The sequence below is a fragment of the Trachurus trachurus genome (assembly GCF_905171665.1).
Source record: "Trachurus trachurus genome assembly, chromosome: 17".
Taxonomy (NCBI): Eukaryota; Metazoa; Chordata; class Actinopteri; order Carangiformes; family Carangidae; genus Trachurus; species Trachurus trachurus.
The window spans coordinates 34,771,703-34,786,702 of NC_139900.1; the positions used below are offsets into that span (position 1 = coordinate 34,771,703).

Genomic DNA, 15,000 nt, shown 5'->3' on the forward strand with positions numbered 1-15,000 from the left:
GTGTGCTTCATTTAGCGCTAATGTTGGACGGCTGGGTGGGTGAAGACGCGGGACTGCGCCACAGCAGCTGGGATACACACTCCTCTGCAGAAACCATTTATCCATATGTTGTTGTGTGGGAGCTGAAAAGCATTAGGCCACTCAGGAGATTTAGCAGAATCAGAGCCTATACCGCTGCTCAACGCTTCATTACAGCAAAGTCCAATGGGGCATGAAACACAAGTGGACAGGTGATCAGACAGCCAGTAAACAAGCCAGCTGTGTAGTTGGGTTGTTATTGTAGAGAGAACACGTGAAGTCATGTCTGTTGGTGAAGTTTGCAGTCATAGTTCTCTGGGAAAGTTCAGTGTGGATCAACTGGGCTTGGCTGCAGATTCAACAATGCTACAATACAATAATACAATGCATTCTAAAACCAAATCCACTTGACCTAGATTCAGTTTTGTTATTATATTACAATGCTCAGGGAAACACAATATGCACAACTGAGTCAAATCGGTTAAAGTTGGTTTACACACTACGATGGATGGATGAACAATTAACTATGTTACTACAATGTTATTTTACAGACAATAACTGAAAGGATGGTAGAGATTTCACAAAATAGACCTAACTTTAACTGAACCTGAACTTTCCCCTCTGGATGTATAAGACATTTCATGTCAGATAAAGCTGGATCTAGATTTAATGCTTTCATATCCTGTTGTATATTGAATTTATTCCATAACCCATTTTGTAATTGTAAAAGTAAAAGTAACCAGGTACAATATATGCACAGTAGAACTGTCTTTTTTTCTGTTTGTATACTAGAATGATTAAATATTCTATAGATATAGTTATATATCATATAGGCCCCTCATTGAACTCTCCCCAGGGTTTCTCCTGCACCATGGCTGATAACCAGCGTGTTGTTGATGAATACACACAACCAACCACCTGAGAAGTCATGTGTGGGTTTGACACCGAGGGTAAATACACAGTGGGTAAAGCATGAGGCTCTTTGCTGACATAGTAAAATATTAGCTTGTCACTCACATGATGCAGCTCTAAAAGAACAGAGCCATGAATGTGCTCCAAAAAACATTCTCTTATTAAACTGGAAGGCTGCACTCGTGTATTTACAATCCTTACATCCTTGTTCCTTAAATGTGAAAATATGTAATGTATGTCAGTGAATGTTTGTGCATCTACACAGATCTCTTGAAAAACAGAGTCAATGACATGTTTAAGATGAGTACATTAATGTGTGGTGTAGGGAGTAAAAATGACAGACATTTCTCTAAACTGTGCTCAAGTTAATAAATAGAATAATGTACCATTGTATCATAGTTAGTGTATATGGTGCTTAATCAACATTATTAATTTACATTTATTGACCTGGAGGTCTGAGGTTCAACACAAGTATGAAAGTTCTTGAAACGTGTTTCACACTTTATTCATAGAAAAGCACTGAGATTCCAACACAAATCAATATAAAATGGTAGTAGCGTTACATAAATAGTAATAAATTCTCGCTTTATAGACAGTAGCTCAAGAAGTTGCACAAAAAAATTACAAATTAAAAAAAAAGTGTTGATGATAAGCTATCATACTTCTGTGGCCACAAATACTGGAAATACCTTTTTCATAATCAGTAGCACAAAGAGGCAACAAACACTTTCAAAATTTCCCTTAAGTTAGAAAAAAAAAAGAAAGAATCCAAAACAAACTGGGAAACAGTAGGTGAACTAGATCTCTACCTGCAAATATAACTGTCCTACGAAAGAACAAAAGAAAGGAAGAAAGAAAGAGAGAAAGAGGTGGAGGAACGTCTTTGCTGTAATGCGTCAGGTAATGCATCACATTAAAAGGCAGCTGACTGGAGCTTGTGGAACAAGTGGTAAAATAATTGATTTGACAAAAATAACATCCTTATAATGCTTATGCAGTAGCTCAGGAACGAATCACCCAGTTTTCCTCCACACGGTGCAGTAACTCTGCAGTCTGAGGCCACTGCAGCGACATCCAACAGCAGAGCAAGTGGCTGCAGCGTCGTGACACCGAGATCCTCCCGGCGCGAGAGGGAACGAGGGATAAATGACAGAGAATTAGGGAAGAATAAAAGAAAGCACGGTAGAGAGATAGAAGAAGGCTGAAGGGAGTTGAGAAAGCAATAAAAGAGAGAAGAAAAAAAAACAAGTTACAACAAATGAGGAATGAACACGAGGTCATCCGCAGGTCGTCTCTTTTTGTTCATACAGTTGCTGTTTCTGACTGACATTTGCGTATTGTTCTGTCTCACCGGGGTGCTGCCACACAACACGACACCTCTGAGAAGACACTAAAGGCTTTGAGTCCTGATTAAAGAAAACCAAACAAAGAAGAAAAAAGCAAAAAAATAAAACTTTGTACATTGATCGGTCAGAAAGGCATTTTCCAACATTTCTCTCTCTCTCTTTTTTTTTCTCCTCTAAATGTTGCAGCGAATGCAGGCTGGAGACTGCGCATTGTCCAAACACAAGCATGCTGGGTCTTGTCTTTGTCCGCCCTCCCCGACCCCCTCCCCCCCCCACTTCCCCACCCTCCCTCCCTTCTCTTTTAATAGTGGTTCGGTCCACTGTGTCTCTTCCTCCCAAGTATTTCGAGGGCATCTTTAAGAGGTGACAAGATCATCAAAGTGGTTCTGCATAGTCAGGTTTTTAGTATCTGTTTACAAATGAATGCCTCACTCATTTTTCCTCAACTCCGGATAACATGCCTCCTTTTGGAAAACAGATTTTTTTTTTTTCTTTGCAAATCTTAAAATTGCAGAAAAAAAAATAAAAGACACAAATAATAATAGTTATTATAGCAAAAAAAACAAAAACAAACTGAAATAAATGTACACAGGAGCACCTGAGAAATGCCTTGAAGTCTTTGCTCTTACAAAAAAACGCTGTCAAATTCCCCCGTCCAAAACAATTCAAGTACACCCCCGCCGAGAAAACAAAACAACATAAAAATAAAGAAAAAAAAATCAAACAAACACATAACATACTTATCATAAATAATTATAACTTTACAATTTTCTGAATTGACACTTTAATATTTACAATATCTTAAATGCTTAATGCTACTACTTTTTGTTTTGTTTCTTTAAGTGATGTCCCTGAGAACTGAGTTTAGCCTCTCTTTTCTTTCTTTTGCTCAATTTTCCTTGCCCCCCCCCCCCTCCCCCATTCTTCTATCTGCATTTCTTCAAGATAACAAAAAAAATAAAATAAAATAAAAGGCCCAGAGCTGTGACTGACTCCCCAGGTAGTGGGTGAAGGTAGCTCTCATGGAATGTAAAAGCAGACTAGAAAATGTTCCTCCATTCAAAATCCTTTTTTTTTCTCTTTTATTCTCCTGCCATCGACAAGCTGACTCATCCGTTGTGTGTGTGTGTGTGTGTGTGTGTGTGTGTGTGTGTTTTATCTATTTAAATCCTGTTCTGTTTGTGTGTCTGCGATTCCTACTCAGTCACACAAAGTTACTACACAATCAATAAATAAATGCTGAAGCAGGCAGGAACGTACTGAAGAGGTATTTGTGTGAAGTGCTTGTTTACGATGACCAGTCTGACCAGTAGGAGATCGGAGCTGTTGCTGCTGCACCGTTTACTGCCTTTAACAGCACATTTTACTGTACAACCCCTCTCCCCCCTCCTCCCATAAAGAAAAACACCTTCCTGTGCCGAGGCGTGTCGGCTCACATGTATGTTTTGTATGTGCGCTCTAACTGTGTAAGTGTTAGATAACAACGCGGCCACTCGGCCAGTAGCATTCACAGTAACTACAGACCCTTTTCCATTGGAATCCAGCTGGAAACCACAAAGGCTTCTTCATTCTTGCATTAGCCACAATGCTAAAAGTGCAATTTCTTTATTAATTATTTAATCTTTATGTCCTAATATTTGTCTTTTTTCCCTCTTTGATCGTGTTCACCAATTTCTTTTTGTGTTTTAGTGTAGGCAGCACTTCAACCACTGTTAACTGATTTCTTACAAAGCTAATGAAGATAGAGGCAAACAGATATACTGTATTTACTTTGACTTTCTGTCATTGTAAAGAAAGTTTGCTAAAAAAAAAAGGTAATTTTCTGCATCTATCACCAAGTGACAATTCAAAGCCTTTTCTTTTTTCTTTTTTCTTTTATCTTGCCAACTTTAAATACAAAATAGTGCAGAGTCATCAGTGGTTGAAGCTTTCCAAATATTTTGGAAAAAACATTTAGCCTAATTCTGCTCATCTGACAAGATATAGTACAAGGTAGAACTTGTAGTTCTTGCTTTTATTACTTTTTTCCTCTTTCTGCTGATGTGGACTCTGATCATTGTGGCTGTTGTCTACTTAGTGCTTGTTGACTATGATGGAAAGGAAAGTAGGCTACTGCTGACTTATGGCGGTGCTACACACAGTTTCTCCCGAGATGTCTTGAAATGGAAAAGGGCCGTTAGCTACTTAACCACTAACAGTCACTGAAATCAACAAGGTCCAAATATGTTCCGTTGCTAAACCGATACGAGGCGGTGGAGTTAATGCCGCTAGATGATTGAAACAAATAAAAAATGAAGCAGACTTGACTTCTATTGCTGGTTGACTAGCATCATGATGTAGCATGTGAGTGGTGACCGCTGGAGTCGTTTAGGTCGAAGAGGTTTTGGCCACAAGTAGCTGTACAGCAGTGCAGTGGTGTGTCTGAAGATGTGCACGGTGTGACTCCCACCGTTCATCACAGTTGTGTTTTGTCACTGTTAGTAAGCTTATAGGATGATACAAGAGATATACTGTATGTATGCATGTGTATACATATTTATACATACATATACATAAACATACGTGTGTGTGTGTGGTGTGTGTGCATGTTTGCAGCCTCTACTACTCTATCTTTGCTAGAACAGCCTGAATAATGTCACTCTGGGGCTGCTGGATTGGTGAACATGAACTCACGGTTCTTCTCCAGATGATGATTTGTGAATGAAAAGCACTGAGCAGCAGGTGTAGAGGACAGGAGCTGGTCTAGAGCGGCTTCAGTCAAGTTTAGAAAACTGGTGCTGATTTTCCTCTACAGAAGAGACTGCACATGTGCAGTCCTGTATTCTGCCCTCTCTACCCTGAATGAAACAAAGAGGCCATTTCTGATAGAGAAGTTAAAGCTGACAAATAATACAGTCGAGGTATGACAGCAACACTATGTGTGTTTTCCATCTCAGTGTTTTTGTTTGTTTTTCTTCTTTTTGGAATGACATGTTTCTTCCACTTGGAAAAACACTTCTCCTACCCCCAGCTCAAAGTAAGTACCCCATCCAACATCATTTGGTTTTTATATTGTCATGTGCCACTGAAAAACAAAAGTTCCTTTTGCTTTTTTTTTTTTTTTTTAGTAATCACAATTGTTTGCACTTTTTTATATTAGATTTAACATTAGCTGGAGGGAAAAATGCTTTGTTTTCGTTGGTGTTTCTTTGACATTTCAAGCCGTCGCCCCTCCTTTTGCAGTCTCGACGAAGTAGAGCAATGTACTGCAAACACTTCCTGGTTCACATTCAAGAAACAAAACAACAAAACAGGGACAAAAACGTATGACTTAGTCAACAAATGGCTCAAAATAAGTAAAAATACAAAGAATCTAAAAAGCCTTAAATAGAAACAAATGGATTCAACTACTTCCCAGGGCGCGTGTCCCTGTGAGGGAGGGCGAGGGTCAGCCGAAGCGCTCTCTGACCAACATCATCAGTTTCTTCTTGCCCTTGTAGATCTGTTTCAGGTTGTCTATGAACTGATCGAACTGGATGTGGCCGTCCTGTGCCAGCAGGAAAGTCACCCTGGCTTTGCTCAGGAACTCTATGAACTCTCCGTAGTGCCGCGGACTGATGTGCGTCAGTCGAGAGTGCGTGGTGTTGATGTACGCCGAGATCGTGGCGTCCAGGAGCTGCCGCAGCGGCGCCTTGTCCGTCGACATCAGCTTCCCAGAGTTCCTCCTCCCGGGGATGCCGGCGAGGCCCGGCGCCGTCATGGTGCAGCGCCGCAGGATGTCGGACAGCACCGTGGCGCAGTGCACGCTCTTCACCACCAGGGGGATGATGGCCGCCAGCTCGTTTTTCCCCAAAGAGTGACTGAGCGCGCAGGCCCAGAGCACGTCGTTGATGGCCGGGTGCGTGTCCTGGTTGTACGCCAGGTTCAGGTGCGTCATGGCGAGCGAGGCCAGTTTGAAGGAGCGCAGCGGGTATCCTCGGTGCTCCATGTACCTGGCGATGGTGAACAGCTGGGAGTAGGTCATCCCCGTGGACGCCGCGTCGATCACGATCTGGTAGGCCGTCTCGAAGGCGATGTGGTCCTTCTCGCAGAGCGTCAGGGCCGACAGGGCGCAGTTCTGCGGGTCCTTCATGGCGCACTGCAGGGCCAGGGTCCGGGCGCAGCTGGCCAGCTCCTCGCGCTGCGGGTAGTCCAGGCTGAGGCGCAGGATGGTGTTGTGGGACATGACGGTGGCCGCCACGATGCTGGTGGCCTCGGTCGGCGTGAAGAGGGTGTACCAGCTCTGTAAGATGCTGACCAACGCCCGCAGACCTGGGGAGGACAGAGACAGAAACTTAACATCCTGAGCTCAGCGTGTTTATGGTCTGATACTGGGCAGACTTTTCTGTTACGAGTTACAACTGGGAGCTGGAGTAGATCGATCTAGTACGAGTTCACAGGTGGGAAGTTACGAGTTTGACTGTACGTTCCAACGGGTAACCATGGGAACAGGTCGGAAAAACACGAGTTACGGGGTTGCCTGGAACGCACCGTGAACCTGAGCTTTTATTAAAGGTCCCATATATCACACCTTTAAAAATGATATAATTGGGGCGGTGTTTAGCTCTGTTGGTAGAGTAGCTGCCCCATGTGTTGAGGCTACAGTCCTCACTGCAGATGGCCCCAGTTTGAATCCCGCATCAAGTGGCCCTTTCTCTCTTTTTCTCTGTATTTTCCATTAAAGACGAAAAAGCCCCCAAAGAATATACTTAAACAAACAAAACAAAAAAAAGATATAAGCCAAAAACCATCTCAGTGTAGTTTTACATCTTCTCTCTGGAGCTCTTGTAACAAAAAACAACGAGCCAATCAGAAGAGGCCCTATAAAGTCATTGTAACACTCCAGAGAAACCAAATCCTCCAGGTGACTGCTCTGTTGTGACATCACACATTTACAGAAGTCCTCACAGCTCATATTGAGGCTCAGTTTGTAAACACAGGTTGTGTCAGTTTCTCTGTGGACTGAACACTTTAATTTACTTTCTGTGTATTATATATATATATATTGAACCTGAAATCACATGAAAATTATAATTTATAATTTATACTGGACGGGACCTTTAATTGTATTTAAATTGCATTAAAGGTCCCATCTGGGTGGGGTGTGTGTAGTAACAGCATCACATACCAACTTCAGTGGCACAGGTAACCAGCCAGCGAACCATCTCTCTCCTTCTCCAGTTGAGCGTGGACAGAGTCATCCTCATCACCTGGAAAACACAGACACACAGTGATGTTTCCTGCTTTGTTTACTTAAATGGGGAAGTCATTACATGTACAATATTTAAGTATTTTCTTATTAACTTTGAAAGGATTTACCCATTTAAAAACGCAACGCAACCATGAGCTTGACATGCAGCTGTCAGCATTTAGAAGCCAGCACCACATCACACCACACAGTGATGAAAGACGCATCCTAAGTATGTTCATAATTACACACAACTAATTGTAACTCTTCCATTTTGAGAACTTTATTAGCAGTTCTGTGGACAGGAACTCTGCCCAGACTGGATCTAGCAGGAGGAGGAGGCGGGTGAAGCTGCAGTTACTCTGCTGCTGTGATGATGTGAAGATTTTTTGTGTTTACTGTGGAACCCAAAAGGCTCAATTATGTGGTTTCTCGTCATCAACAAACGGTTAAGACTCTGTGTGATGTTTTCTCTCTTAATTTGTAGCGAGGCTGTGGAGGACTGCAGAGATGATGAGTTCAAAGAAACTGTTGCATGTTCTGACCAGCACTGATTCTTTCTTTTTTTATATATATATAATGATTTATTCTCTCTCTCACACACACACACACACAGTACCTGCAGTCCCAGCTCCAGGGCCACATTGAGCAGGGTTATATCCGGGGGGTTGTCTGCGGGAGTGGCTATCTTAAAGGCGTCCTGGGCCAGTTTGAAGATTAAGGAAGAGGAGTGGATGTTTTTCTGGATGGCCTCCAGTACTGTCCGCAACCTCAACATGTCACCTGCAGACAAAGTGGGAACCGTTGACTAAGATCTTGATGCTCGAACACCAGTGAAAGGTAAGGATGGAAGCACATGTCAGAACACTGCAGCCAGGACCGTGCAGAGTGACCGTACCTTTAGCAGCAGTCAGCATGGTGGAGGCCAGCTCGCACTGCTGCGACTCCAGGTGTCCCAGTGTGAACCAGCGCGGGTATCTGCTGGGGACGATGGAGATGCCGTGGTGAGGGTGGCCCACGTCCTCGGAGCCAGCTGACGACTCCAGCACCGGAAGCCTGAATGGAAACAAACAAGTTTTAACATGTCTTCAGTTAATGTCATCATGGATTAAGATGTTTAAATGTCAATTAATTTATAAAGACTGAGAGTGAGGTGTGAAGATCTATGCTCTCATATCTTTCCCAAAATGCTATCATTATAGATTACAGTAGTTTTTAGCCACACTGGTAAATCCCTAACATAAAGTATCCACCACCACAATGCACTGAAGCCTCTACTACCTTTTAATTAAAGTATGTATGATAATACATCTGATACAGGATATAAATCCTCTACATCAGACTCAAGATAATAACAACATACAATCACAAATATATCCATAGGCTTTCCTCTGGAAGCTCTTTCCATACTGTTACAGCCCTAAGTGTAAAAAAATGTTTTCTTTTGTCAGAACAACAGTTTTTAAAGGAGTTTTTAAGGAGTTCCCTCTTAGTTCATACCTATTATGAACTAACACTATAATCTGAAAAGCACTGCAGCTTTCCCATAGCTTGGTGTTTCATCTCTACATAGTTTATATACCTTTACTGTGTGTACCTAATAACATACATTAGTGTGTGATTTTGACAGGATGCGCCAAATTGTTAAGATAGTTAAGAGAAGAGCAACCTCAAAACGATTTGTCTTTGTCTTTCTCTGTGTCTCCGGTTTTTGCATAATGTATTTTATCTATTAATTTATTATTATTAGTTCCTGTACTTCCTCTCTTTGTTAATTTCTTCTGCTAATTTAGCAGGGTTCAGTAATGGCTTTCAGCATTCACACGCATTTTTCTTATGGAAATGCCTTTTCTAGTTTTTTTTCACTTTCTATTGTCCTGTCATTTCATTTTTACTTTGCCACCTTGTGGATTTTGACTTTTTTTGGTTGGATTTTATCTTGTTAGTTGGTAACTGTAACTTTGTTCCTGAAAAAAAAAAACATTGACGTACATCATTGACATAGACGTACATTACATCATAACGCAGTGCACTTCCTGACCTCATTGCGCGGAGAGCCACCTTGTAGGCCAGGTCGGTGTCGTGTGGCAGCAGGGCGGAGAAGAGGTACTTGGCGAAGGTGTGCATGGGAACGCTCTCCCTGTGGATGACCTCACCCAGACCGCTGAAGGGGCCGGCTGGACCCAGACAAACAAAATGTTTCATGTTTAGCATCTAACATCTTTAACAATCGATCGGAGCACACACAGTATCCCAGAGAGCTGTAGGCTCGAGGCGCCGTACCATCGAGCAGCTGCACGGCCTGTTTCCGAAGAGTCTGAACCAGGAGATCGTCCAGCTCCAGCTCTTGAAGTTTTGCGACAATCTGTTCCTCGTTACGACAGACCTACGACAAATTCACAACACGTGTTATTCATTGTGACTGCACAGAAAATGGTGTTTGACCATAAACGGGGAAGATGTGCTTAAATGTTAGGAGCTAAACTAATCATAGCCTGGATTTCCAGTATATATATATAAGCATTTATTATCAATAGACAACACACACAACAACCTGAGATCCTTTGATTAGACCGGTTTAATTAAGAGTAAAAACTAAACTGACTTGACTTGCTTTGAAGTGTAATTACCCTTTAAGAAGGGATTTTGAGTTGAGGTATTATCAGAGTAGAGCAGTGTACATTAACTCCTCTCACTCTTCAGTCTGTGTGTATGTATTGTCAGAGTACACGACAGAAAGTGTTTTTCTTTCTGCTGCTGATCCAGCGAGAGGCGCTTTCATTTGGGGGCTTTTATATGCAATTCTTGTCTAAAACATTAATGTTTTCGCTGATTTCCATGACATTAACAAAGGTCTGAGGCGACCGCGTTAAGCACTTTAAAGCAGATTACCACTCGCACAAAGAAATGTTCCATGGGTTGATTCTAATTCACACTGAACTTAAGTACTGTGACTTTCTGCCTGTTTTTTTTTTTCTTTCCCAGGGAACAAACTGATGTGACCTTTTCTCCCTGTTTGCGCGGAAAGTGCTTCACACAGACATTTAATTATAGTGATTTTCTATCATGACGATGTTGTCGACAACACACAAATTTTTAATATGCAACAAGCTAGAGATGTAGTTCACTTTGCGTCTGCCAAGCAGCCCAAATATAACTGTGTTCTCTTTCAGGAAATACTATATATATAGCTAACTCAGGATATTATTACCACAAATGATAAATGTGACTGTATTTCAGAAACACCACACCTTGTCCTGAGCATACAGGCCCTCAGGCATGATCCTCTGCTGGCCCATGCCCATCAGAGCCACCTCTAAGGCCAGAGTCAGGTAGGACTCCCCTCCGTCCGGACTCCCCCACACCGGTACGTGGTGGTACACCGGAGGTCTGGGCTCTCCTTCTGAAACCAGGAGAGAAGAACAGTTACAGTGGATTCATTATGTTCCAGTTAATGTTAACGCTGTGCTGGTGGTTGAGTGTAAAACAAATCATCTGTTTAAAATAAACACAAAGAATAAAGGTCATGAAGGTTGAGGGTTTTTGTATATCTTAGTATGTGAAGCCAAAATGACGGCTACTATCCACAAGTTTCCCAACGTCAAAAACGTACAGTAAGCTGGTTTTGCTCTTCCAGTGGAATTTAGTTTACGTTTCCATGGTTTCAGTAGTCGCGTTAAATGCATGGATCTTTTTATTTTTCAATGAAAATCTGTAAAAGGCATGGATCATCACACCAGCTTTTAACAATGGATATCACACAGACTGACATCCGTGTTAAAAGCCAGCGCTAATAGATCCATGCGTTTACTGCAACTATGACAACGACTGAAAACCATGGAAACGTAAAGGTACAATTCCACCAAAACCGGCAAAACCGGCTTCCAGTTTTGACCATAGATGACGTTCGGAAACTTGTGGATAATAAAGATGGACACTACGCGTCACTATGTGCACTAGTGTTTTTCACCAAAATGACACTGTGACTAAATAATAATATAAAAAAAAAAAAACAAAAAAAACATACAGTCCTGTGTTAACTGAACTGGAATGAGACTTGAGGTTTTGACAGTGATCAGTTTTCACTCATCATGCGCCTGAGGCTCCCCGCTCTCAGAGGAGGGATCGAATGAAACACACAGGAAACTGCCCAAAAAGTAGCTCAAATTCTCTAAGTGCCTTAAATCAATTTAATAAATAAAATGTTGTCCAGCTGGGTGGAGGATTATCAAATATGGAACACTAAGCTTCACTGTAACCAACACAGTCATCATTCATGTATTTTTTATTTTTTATTTTAAGTGGAAGGAGAACAGTAGCTGTTTCTTACAGAGGAGGTCACTTCGGGATGAGTAACATCACCACTAGTTCCTCCTGCGCTGTATTGTGCATCATAATACGCATGCTTTAAGAAACCGTGGCGCCCATATGCCTTAAATCAAACGGAGATTATCCAGGGAAGTCTGAAGTCTGCATGACCAGGGAGTGATTAAAGCTGCGTGTGATTTAATAGAAATGTGGGATTCATGACAGGCTGTGTTCACAAATCTTAAGATGGCCGCTCACCCTACACCAGCACTACACAACTATAACTGAGAACAGATGCCACCAGAGCCTCAGCTGTTGATTGGTGCCCATTTGTTCCCCCCCCCCCCCCACACACACACACAACCACCCCATCATTCTGCTTAAATCCCCTCCCAGCAACAGATCCCCCCTCAATCCTGTTTATCCTGTGTGTGTGTGTATGTGTGTGCGCGCTCAAATGTGTGTGTGCAAATCTAGGGAAATGTGGAAACTGGTTTTACAGACTTAACCCTGGTAGTAGCTGTGGTTTTTGTTTTGTTTTTCTCTTTTGTACTTCTGCTGGCTGTTTATTGGTCCATTTAAAAAGATCAGTGAGAAATTTGTGTTCTGATTGGCTGACACACAGTCTGGGTCCAACAACCCCCCCCCCCCCCCCCCCCCCGCTCCTCCTTTGGACAGATGTTCCCAGCTGTCTTCCATTGGGAAATAAAGCATGGTGACCAGAGCCACACACACACACACACACACGAAATAATCATACCACTCTCCTCAAATTCCCAAAACAACAGAAGACAATCAGTCACTCTTTCTCCAACACACACACACACACACACACACACACACACACACACACACACACACACACACACACACACACACACACACACACACACACACACACACACACACACACACACACACACACACACACAGTGAGTGTGCCAGTGGTCAGTGCATTGTTTGAACTGACAATAGTTCCCTGTAGCCTGGTAACAATAGGAAAACCAAACCCCAATTCAAAAAAAAGAGCCCTGGGCAGGGTGAGAAATGCAAATGGTGATGGATTCTATATATACACACACCACACACACACACACACACACACACACACACACACAGAAAGAGTGTGTTGTAAATGAGCAGGGTGTTGCAGGCTGATCCATTCATGCTCTGCTTGTTTATGGCCGCCTGCAGCACAATAGCGCCTGGTCCTGATATGAGAACACGGAGTCTGTTGTGTGGTGAGTCGCTGCTGGTGGGTCCCATCCTGGTCCCATCACCTCTGCTCAACCCCGCTGCATCAGCTGGTCAACAGCGGCAGGAGCTGCACCTCCCGTTTGTAAAACAAGCTCTTTGATGAACATATTGTTTGGGTGAGGAGGAGACCGGAAGGCGTTTCATTGGTCGACTGTGTGTGTATTTTGCTGAGGTACAAACTAAGGCTTTGGTTTAGTGGACAGAGGTGCAGCTTAGAGCCACCGTGATGCCAGTGCAGCAGTGGACAGAGAGAGGATGGATGATTCCAATTTTGATATATAACCATGTAATTGTTTGCATTAGTAATTACTTTTTTCTATAAAGAAGATCAAACATTTGCTCAATAAAGTGTCTGATTTTTTTCCTAGAGCTCAAAATGACACCTTTACCTTTTTATGTAGTGTTGTAAATTAAACCCTATTAAAACGTAAGGTTCTCGCATTGATACTGAATGATGTTACAGCTAAACTGCCTTCGGCTCGTTTACATGTCATTTCTGTGTACACTGTAAAAACAGATCAAATTATTTTTTTTCCGAACAACGTTTTCATGTGGCAGCTTCAGGACACTTGGGTCAGTACGGATGAGCAGTATGGAGATATTTGGATGTTTCATAGTGTGTGTTTTGGACAATTCAAAAGTGAGCTCTATCCACCCCCTGGAACTCCAAAAGCATTTTGGAATGCTTCCTTGGCATGACGGTGAGAAGAAAATTGGTGAATTATCGATTTTGGGTGAAGTATCCCTTTAAGTATTTTATTATAAAATAGCCTACTGAGAATGCATCATACATTATGGTTACTGTTATTTATCAATATCTTCTTCAAAGATGAGGATATTCCATGAAGATAAACGTCGTCTTATTTCTTTATTTCTATTCTGACGACCAATGGCACACAGCATTTCTGTTCTGATTATGATCTCACCTGTCTCCCTTCTACTTGTTCCATTATAATTTAAGTTATCCGAATATCTTTTTATAAAAGCTTTAAAGTGTTTTCAGTCTTGCCACCTCTACTTCTCATTTCCCATCTCTAACAAATGAATGAATTAGCTCGGACCAACACAATGATTCTAACATATAATGGAAGCATAGTAAATGAAGGCTATTTCAGCTTTGCTCACCACGTCAACACCAAATGTGGCACGAGAATGAATTGAAAGCTTCACTTAACATTTTAGCCCCTCTGGTCAAGAGTTTGTACAGAATAAAGAGAAATCACGGCATGATTCAAGATGCCGACTGCTTTCTGTGCCCAAAACTCAATTCATGACAACCCCCCTTCCTAAGACCATGTTGAGACCTTGAAACACTTTATAAATGCAAGACAGGAACAAATGTCTTTTCACAGGCTGCACCTGCAGGAGGTCGCTCCACATGCAGAAGACACACGAGTGCTAAAAGATCTCGTGGAGGCAAAAAATGATTAAAAACTCTATATTGAAAAGGACAAAGAGAAGTTTGTCTTTGTTCAGTACCTCCAGTGTCCATGCTGCTGTCGTCGTCCACGCGGCACGTTTCGGTGAGTGTGGTGAACAGGCAGCCGATGGGGTCTAAGGGATGACCCACCCAGCCCTCCAGGTTGGTGGTGGAGGTCACGCCCCTCTGGAGGAGCTCTGGCAGAGGCAGAGAGGAGGAGGAGTCAGACCTGGGTGGCTACGGTGAAACAAACACAACACAGCCTATCCCTGATGTCCTGGTCTTTTAGAATGTCCTTGTGCTTTTTTTTTTTTTGCTAATTTAGCTTTTTTATTCTATTTTTTATTTTATTTATTTATTTTTTCTTTCTTTAATCTTTATTGTAAGCGCTTTGAGACTTGTTTCTTCAGGTGAAAATGCGCTCTATAAATACAATTTATTATTATTATTATTATTATTATTACAGTGTGTGTGTGTGTGTGTGTGTGTACCTTTCTTTTGGTGTTTGTAGATGTCCATCTGTCTCTGCTGTT

At 42.1% G+C, this 15,000-nt stretch overlaps 1 protein-coding gene across 1 annotated transcript in view; it reads right to left on the bottom strand.

Annotated features, from left to right (window-relative positions):
* Positions 1 to 3,643: 3,643 nt before the first annotated feature.
* zswim5 (zinc finger, SWIM-type containing 5) overlaps positions 3,644 to 15,000 on the bottom strand; it is a 70,850-nt gene continuing 59,493 nt past the window's right edge. Inside the window, exons 8-16 of the mRNA XM_083992209.1 lie at positions 14,959 to 15,000; positions 14,527 to 14,664; positions 10,734 to 10,885; positions 9,766 to 9,868; positions 9,524 to 9,659; positions 8,381 to 8,538; positions 8,102 to 8,265; positions 7,423 to 7,504; positions 3,644 to 6,566 (exon numbers count right to left, since the gene is read on the bottom strand). The exon at positions 14,959 to 15,000 is cut by the window's right edge and continues 105 nt beyond it. Coding sequence (XP_083848335.1) covers positions 5,704 to 6,566; positions 7,423 to 7,504; positions 8,102 to 8,265; positions 8,381 to 8,538; positions 9,524 to 9,659; positions 9,766 to 9,868; positions 10,734 to 10,885; positions 14,527 to 14,664; positions 14,959 to 15,000 — 1,838 coding nt within the window. The 3' untranslated portion in view covers positions 3,644 to 5,703. The remainder of the gene's footprint in view (positions 6,567 to 7,422; positions 7,505 to 8,101; positions 8,266 to 8,380; positions 8,539 to 9,523; positions 9,660 to 9,765; positions 9,869 to 10,733; positions 10,886 to 14,526; positions 14,665 to 14,958) is intronic.